The sequence below is a fragment of the Mus caroli genome, chromosome 14 (genome assembly GCF_900094665.2).
Source record: "Mus caroli chromosome 14, CAROLI_EIJ_v1.1, whole genome shotgun sequence".
Taxonomy (NCBI): domain Eukaryota; kingdom Metazoa; phylum Chordata; class Mammalia; order Rodentia; family Muridae; genus Mus; species Mus caroli.
This window is the reverse complement of record NC_034583.1, coordinates 112763378-112772093: the sequence shown is the minus strand read 5'-3', so window position 1 is coordinate 112772093 and position 8716 is coordinate 112763378. Positions and strand designations below refer to the sequence as shown.

The 8716-nt window shown below is 37.7% G+C and overlaps 1 protein-coding gene across 1 annotated transcript in view; it reads right to left on the bottom strand.

Annotated features, from left to right (window-relative positions):
* Positions 1 to 8716, bottom strand: part of Itgbl1 (integrin subunit beta like 1) — a 238356-nt gene that overhangs the window by 127616 nt on the left and 102024 nt on the right. Inside the window, exon 3 of the mRNA XM_021181852.2 lies at positions 4056 to 4202. Coding sequence (XP_021037511.1) covers positions 4056 to 4202 — 147 coding nt within the window. The remainder of the gene's footprint in view (positions 1 to 4055; positions 4203 to 8716) is intronic.

The window sequence follows — 8716 nt, the reverse complement described above, 5'->3', positions numbered from 1 at the left end:
GGGATCCATCCCATAATCAGCCTCCAAATGCTGACACCATTGCATACATTAGCAAGATTTTGCTGAAAGGACCCAGATATAGCTCTCTCTTGTGAGACTATGCTGGGGCCTAGCAAACACAGAAGTGGATGCTCACAGTCAGCTATTGGATGGATCACAGGGCCCTCAATGGAGGAGCTAGGGAAAGTAACCAAGGAGCTAAAGGGATCTGCAACCCTATAGGTGGAACAACAATATGAACTACCCAGTACCCCACAGAGCTCATGTCTCTAGCTGCATATGTATCAGAAGATGGCCTAGTCAGCCATCAGTGGAAAGAGAGGCCCATTGGTTTTGCAAACTTTATCTGCCTCAGTACAGGGGAATGCCAAGGCCAAGAAGTGGGACTTTAGGATAGCATTGGAAATATAAATGAAATAAATACCTAGTAAAACAAAAACAAAACAAAAAGAAAACAAAAAAAAACAAGAGGGGACAAGACTTCTAAAGTGGGTATTTTAGTTAGGTTTTCTATTGCTGCTATGAAACACCATGAACAAAAGCTGTGGATAACATGGTTTATTTGATATATATATATATATAACTTGTTTATCATCAAAGGAAGTTGGCACACAAGGCAAGGGACTGGTGGCAGGAGCTGATGCAGAGGTGTGGAGGACTATTGTTTACTCTGTTGCTTCCCATGGATTACTTAGCCTGCTTTCTTACAGAACCCAGGACCACCAGCCCAAGGATAGCAACACCTACAATGGGCTGTGCCCTCCCCTATCAATCGCTAATTAAGAAAATGCCTTACAGTCAGATATTATAAAGGCATTTTCTCAATTGAGTTTCCTCCATTTCAGTGTGTCAAGATGACAGAAAACTTGCCAACAGAAGGGAGTAATACAATTTTGAGTGGCTGCTCTTGAAACTTGTTGGGAAGTTATTATTAAAGAAGATGTGAATAAGACCAAGATTGCCAAAACAAACCACAAGATTCATTTAAGGCAGTGAGTAAATATAAATTTGAGTAAACCCAAAGCAGCAACATTAGTTCCTTACAAACCTAACACTTACCAGATGTGATGTATTCTCTGTGTGTTTGTGTGACTGTGAGGAATCTTTAAGTATGCCTCTTGAAAAGTGTTAACTTTGGACCCTTCTTCATAATCTACATTATAATCTATTAATAATAAAAGGGAGAAAGGCTAACAAAACCCCTAAAAATAAAATAAAAATAATATATATATAAATAAGCTCAATTATATTTCAAATGACCTACATAGCTCCTCTAAAAAGAGATTAAGGAAGCCAGGCAACTTATCAATATAGCTTCGACTAGATTCCCTAACCTGAGGCATGGTTAGAGTGGGGTGAGAGTAGACGTACTTGAATTAGAACCAAACTTTTTTTGGTTTTCTACATTTATTTCATGTAGGTATGTCTATGAACAATTCTTAAGAAACAATTTTAGATGTAGGTAATATAGAATAGAGCAAAATAGTAAATGTATGTGGGGAGGCTTCATAGAGGTCCAAACTGAGCAACATTTCATTGATGAGAATAGATAAATGGACTATAGGCATAATGGCCCATGCTTATGATCTCAGCAGTGGGGATGGAGGCAGGAAGACTGTACCAAGTTTTAGTCTAATTGGGAATATAGGGACAGCTAAGATAGCCTGAGCTACACAGTGACACTTCACCTCAAAAAATCTAATACGGCAGTAACAATGTTAACACACACACACAAATAAAAAATAAAATAAAATAAAATAAAGGAGGCCTATAGAACAGATTTTATTTGTGGTTGTACAAAATTATCAGTAGTATGAAAACAGCAAAAGCAAGGGAAAACAAGAGAGATGACAACATCACCCTGTCTCAAATTAGATCAGTGAGGAAAGGTTGGTGTTATAAAGGACATCATTGAGTCATTGAAAACAGGGGACCAGAACTATGATTTTATAAAAATATTTATCAATCTTATAAAAGAGGGTATATTTATCTTGTACTTTATACTTTGTCAAATATGATTTGTCATCTACGAAGAGTATTCTTTGCCAGGCATGTTAATTCATACCTTTAACCCCGGCAACTGCAAAGCAGAGGCAGGCTGATCCTTGTGGAACTGAAACTAGTCTGGTCTGCATAGTCTAATGGTTCTCAACCCATGAGTTATGACCCCACAGGGGTCACATATCATTATTTACATTAAAATTCATAACAGTAGCAAAATTGCAGTTATGAAGTAACAATGAAATAGTTTTATGGTTTGGGGGTCACTACAACATGAGAAACTGCATTAAAGTTTCCACAGCATTAGGAAGGCTGAGAACCACTGGTATTGTGAGTTCCAGATCACCCACAGACTAAGACGTTCTCTCAAAAGGGAGAAAAGACAGGTCTGTATATTTCTCTTTTGTGCAATATTAGTGTGTCAAGCCACATTTACTGAGTCATGAATCTTCAGAATCAATAACATACTTGTGTGTAGATGTGTTTGTGTGTGTTTTCATATGTTTGTATGTGTGTTTTATCTGTATGTTTGTGTACATACATGGGTGTGTACATATGTATATGTGTGCATGTGTGTTGGCAGGTGATTGTGAGTCAGAGAAATCCTACTGAGAGAAAGACATAGTGAGCAAAGAAGTGAGGAGACTGTGTTGAGCACATCCTGGCATGGTAGATAGCAAAACACCCTGACTGAGCTTAACTTATACTAAGCAGTTTGTTGAAATCAGACTGAGAAAAAGCCCTAGCTCTGATTACAAAAGAGACCCAGCAATAATGCAAGCTTCAGGGTGGGATATGTCTAAATTGTCAAAGATTTGCCTCTACCAGGTGGAACAAGTCTTGTACCTCTGGAACTGACCAACCAGAGAGCTTCCAAACCCAAACTAACAAGTTACAAAACCCAAGAGACAAACAGCTGCTTCCCATAGCCTGTAATGTGGATTTGTTTGTTCACTGTGGGGTTACTGAAAACACCTCTCTGACCCACAGAGCTTTTCTACTAGTTTGAGTTGCTCCTTCTCTTGCTGATGTAGAAGCAAAGAAAGGCTGGGGGAACAAGAAAGAGAGTTGATACCAAGTAACTCTCTAACAGTATTAATGAAGATGGTTCATACACTTATAGTCACTGAAAAATAAATCACAAAACCAAAACTAAAAAGCAACAAACAAAAGACAAAAGCGTTCACACTACATATCTAAACAGTTGAAGCTGAACCTCTGTTGCATCCACCCCAACCAGTAGGAAAGACTCAACACCATGTTGTCCTTTTTCAAGCAGGTTTATTCAGGAACACTTTGCATTGCAATGCAGGGACGGGAATCCTCCCAACGAACAAACGGGGCACGCCTTAAATACCTTACTGACTCCTCCCAATCACCCCAGTCACGGTTCACAGTAGGCATGGCGTCTGCACAGTGCAGGCGCCTGGGATGTGGCTAAGTCTGAGGTAATGAGGAAGTCAGGTGCTTGTCATAAGACCTGGCAGCCATCCCGGGGGCCATCTTGGGGCAGTGGCCGCACCCGCTCCTCACAAACCTCCAGGGCAGCACATGAGACTGAGAGTCTAATGCGTTCCTTTGGATGGGTAGGTGCAATATGGTTGAGAAAAGTGACTTAGAGGCTTATGTGGGCATTTGTTGAAGCTATTTAAATACAATTACAGTACCTAACTACCATTGAAGTCCAAACTATAACTATTATGGTTTATGTGACTTTGCTAATTACTTTAATAGCTTCCCTGTAATGCCTAAATGACTCCTATGAAATAATTTGTCAACACACACACACACATGTATACATACACACACATAAATAAACTTTGCTATTCTTACATCCTCAGTGAAGTTCATAAGCAGTATCTGAAACTTCCATACATTAAAATCTTAGGCTTCATTTGCTGCTAAGGTGTAAATTCAAAGCACTCTTGAACTCTAATTACAATAATTAAGTCAGTCATATGTCTTAGTCCAGCATTCAACATGACTATAAAATTTCATTAAAATCCAAGTCTTGATTATTGTAATGAAGAACTCTCCAGGGATGTAGTTCTTACCTGCATTGGAGCAGATGACATCTTGGGAGTTCTTGCACATCTGGTTGCTGATTTTTTTGGTCAGGTCACACTTGGTTGGGTACTGGCAAGCTTCCCCAGACCATCCCACATCACACTTGCACTTGCCGCAGTCACAATTACCGTGGCCTGAGGGATCAACAACATCTGGTGAGATTCAGATGGTTTTACCAAGGAAGGGTCTATGTTAATAAAGACCCCCATGGGGCTGTTGCTTCAACACAATGGTACAATAATATCAAATACACATATCTGAGAGTGGTTAGGGAGTAATATTATTCTTCAGAAAGAATATGACAACTTCATTTCAATAGTCAACTTTTATAAGTAAAAATATTAAGTGAATTTCCAGAGACAGAGAAATTAAAGGAAGACTAATAACTGACAGTTAAAAAAAAAAAAAAAAGCATTTCTATTTAACTGTATTAACACCACAATCCCCAAATGTCCCTTATGTCCCTTATGAGACATCACTAAGTGGTACACTGGATTGGGATTTCTTTTATAAATATATTAAATATTACCATGGAATTATCATAAATTTCAAAGTGTGATTTTTTTTAATTAATGAAGAAATGAAGAAATTTGACTCCATCACAAAAGAGAAAGCCACATCTTTACAGAATTGTCTCAGTTCTTTCTGTCTTCAATCATCATTTTGCTTTTAGGTGATGCTATTTAATGGGTTATGAGCACAGGTTTTATTAAGTCTGATTTCAGAAAGCATGATAATATTTTGTTGACTGTACACTAAACAATACTAAGTTTATAACATAAAATACTTGACCCCAAAATGTACAGTTTTCAAACTCAAGCTGTGATAGAAGTTACTGAGATTTTCATTTGCCAATGTTTGTCACGTTCTATGGAGGAATATAGTTTATAGTGTAAAATGTAACACTTCCTTGACCTTAAACTGCTTTGGAAGTTGAGCAAAGTTTAGTACAGCACTCCCACAATGGACAGCACCTATAGTACCTCCAATGTACAGCATCCACAATGTTGAGCACCCACACAATCTTTTGTCTCTCAGGCATGTCACTCATCTCCTCCATGATAACACATTTCTGGGGGTCAGGGTTTGACTCTTAATCCATGTAATCCAGAACCAGATTCTCATTTCTCAGGTCTAAGGGTGATTTTTACCTAATCCATGGCTACATCAAGTCCTAACTAGAAAAGAAGTCTCCAAACCTGACTCGTTGGAATTGACATTCTTGCTATTTGTTTTCTAAAACTTTAATTTCCACAATTCTGAAACTTAGTATTTAAATGTAATCCAGCATACTTAAGAACAAGCCCACTGACCTTCAAGTGAGTTCTAAAAGAGTTAAGGAAAACAAACACACAAAGCGAAATAAGTCCCAGACAATACAGTGGGGATGGTATGTGCGAGGCTCCTTTCATTCTTTGCAGGCTCAGTCGTGGTTGGGCCAGTCACTAATAGGCAAGACAACCTTCAGTAGAATACGAAATCAGAACTTCTATACCAGGAAACAATTATTAGACCCAGTCTCCTGTGTGAGCTAACTCCTTGCTTCTACAAGAATGCAGAAAGGGCTTTGTGAGAAAGTAAACAGGCTGCCACTAGCTCATTGCTTCCTAATGGATGCTAGAGGGGCAATGTGAAAGGATTACCCTCTTCCTGGTACTGCTAGTGAGTTCCTTAGAAGTTAACAGGGAGCAATACATAAAGTGGATGTTTATTTTTTATATGTATAGTAACTGCTTCAAGCCAAAATAAATATTATTTCAGTGCTGAAAAGATTTTAAAATTAATTAACCATTTGTATATACCAATGAAAAATTATTATACTTTCAGCTGATGAACCAAAGGAGAGAAAAAGATGAAAGCGTAGCACTTACTTCTCTCTTATCTACTAATATCCTATAGAGAAATAGACTCTCATGAAACACACAAGGATCATGTTTAGTGATAAACACACATATCCCAGGATTATGAGCAATCTCTCTGTGGCTTAGGAGGCTCTAAAGAAGTACATCAAAAGCAAACATATGAGGAAATACCGGTATGAAAGGGACCAAACAAACCAGCCTGACAACTAGGCACAGAATGAGACCTGGAGGAATCCCAAGTGCAAACAGGACATCTGTGGGAAAACTGAATGAAATCAGAAAAGTCTGCATTATACTTTAAAATGTAATGTTTGTCTTTTAATTTGTAACTGCATTGTGGCTACATGAGATGTTGACTGTAGATAATGCTGGACAGAGTGTGTGCAAGAGGCCGAACTGTGTTTTCTGCTCTTCTGGAAATCTAAAATCATCTCATAATCCAATGTATAAAAACATGAATACTCTGTATGAAATTGAGCCTAATTTATAGCTCAGGTTCTTAGAACTAACTTTAACTAAAAGGCAGTGTTTATGAGGTAACATATACTACATGTGTGTGAATTTGAATTTAGAGCATATTGGTACATACTTTATCAAAGGTATTAAGTAGAAGCTTCTACACATATCTAAAGCTTAAGCCAACAAAGAACTTGTTTCAAGCGAGATGTTTTACTGGAACTAATAACAATTGTCTAATGATAAAAGCCTGGTTGTTCTGGTCTCTAATCAGTGACAATTCCTAAACCCTCCTCATACTGACGATGCTTAGAATCCTGAAGTGTAATGATACTTTTGTTGTTGTTTGGTAATATATAATATTTCAATTTATTATTTTAACAGGTTCTAGTGAGTACAGTGAGACCATCTGTTACCAGGAGGACTTTTTATATAGGTAAACACCTATGTCCACAGATGCAGGATCACATCTGAATTCCTAGGCTGAGTTCCCTGCAATGTTAACTTTGATTTTCTGATAAATAACAAGCACATCCAAGGTCAAGTTTCTACTCACTCCTTGCATGTGATACAGCTTGAGGGAATACTTTGAGGTCCTGCAAATGTCCTGCTTCCTTCTAACATTTTCACCTTTATCTTCAGCATTTATCATGGAGTCTAATCCACAACAATTTGGGGTAATTCAGTGGCATTTTTCTATTTCTTTTATTCCCAACATTAATTTCTCTAACCATGGAAATATTTCTTCTCTTTACTTATAATTTTTCTATACATACTTTGTATATTATTTCACATTTCACAGTAAGTCTAATACTATTATTTCTTAGTTAATTATATAATAAAAATAAAATAATATTATTAAAGTTCTGCTACCTTTGAACATAACATTTTTCATATTTCTTATGCAGCCTTTTGGTAGATCAATATAGATAGATTTCATATATTGTGTATTTATAATATATATTTGTATGTTTTGCTGCTTGTATATTGGTCTTAAGATTTCATCAGCGTTCTTTTCATTTAAGCAGAACTTATTGTGCAGCTATTTTCTCTTAGTGAAGAATATATTCCTGGAGGGAGGAGAAAGACTCATCAGACTGAGGGAAAGAGAACCATATAAGACCAAGGAAGCTCATGAAGGTTACAAGACTCATAAGGCAAGGCACCTTCTCAGTGCCATACTCAGTAAACAGATGCTAGAAAAGAGAAAACATCTTGCAAGTTGTACAAGGGACTTCAGTGACACAGCTTTTGTGAATTATTTCTTATGCTGGGAAAGACTTTTTAGTATCTTTGAGTCAGCCATGATCCTGGACATGACCAGTCATTCCTCTTGTAAGTAACTCATATACTCATTGGCTCACCAAGCTACACTTGTATAGAAATTTTTTTTTAAATGTTTGTCATTCAGTGACTGTTTCATGTCTCCCCAGGAGAAGTCACTACCAAATGTACAATGAAATAAAGTCTATGCACAAGGAAATAAAATCTATAATACCAAGATGTGGAGACTGAGTGCTCTGACTTTTCTTCAGGTGCCACTACTTCTCAACCCTCTAAATAAAGGGAGCAAATAATACATATTTACATATTAATTCATATGTATGCATATGGATATTCTATGTATATTATTACTCAACACATAAAAATTCAAACCAATGAATGCATAGATCACACTGACGTTTCTTTTCCATGAAGCATTGCTTACCTCTACAACAGTAAGAACCTCCTTTCCATCTTTAAAATACTTATAGATTTATTCATACTTCTATACATTCAAATATTTTGAGAATTGCCTTGAAACAGGTCAACTAGAACAAATGCTTGTACATAAGGTTTCTTTTTTCTCTGTAAAATGCTATTTTTTTCCATTAATTTATTTATTTATCCACTTTACATCCCAATTGCAGCTGCACCCCTCTCCTCCCAGTCTCCTCATCCAGTCCTTCCTCCTATGCTCGTCTCTTCTCCTGTGAGAAGGGGAAGGTCCCCCCTTGGATTCTAATCTACTCCAGCACAGGTCACTCCAGAACTAGGCACATCCTTTCCCACTGAGGCTAGACAAAATTTGAGTAGGTGTTTGTGGGTGGGTTGTTGTCCTTATCCCTCCACTGGAAGCCCTACCTGGCTACAGGAGGTTGCCACTTCAGGCTTTATATCCCCCATTGCTAGGAGTCTCAGATAGAGTCATCATCCTCACAGACTCCCTAGAGTGCCACACTCCCCATTTTAGGTCTCTAGCATGTCCTGTTTTAAAGGCTACTTACATCTCTCTCTCTCTCTTTCTCTCTCTCTCCCTCCCTCCCTCCCTCCCCCTCCCCCTCTCCCTC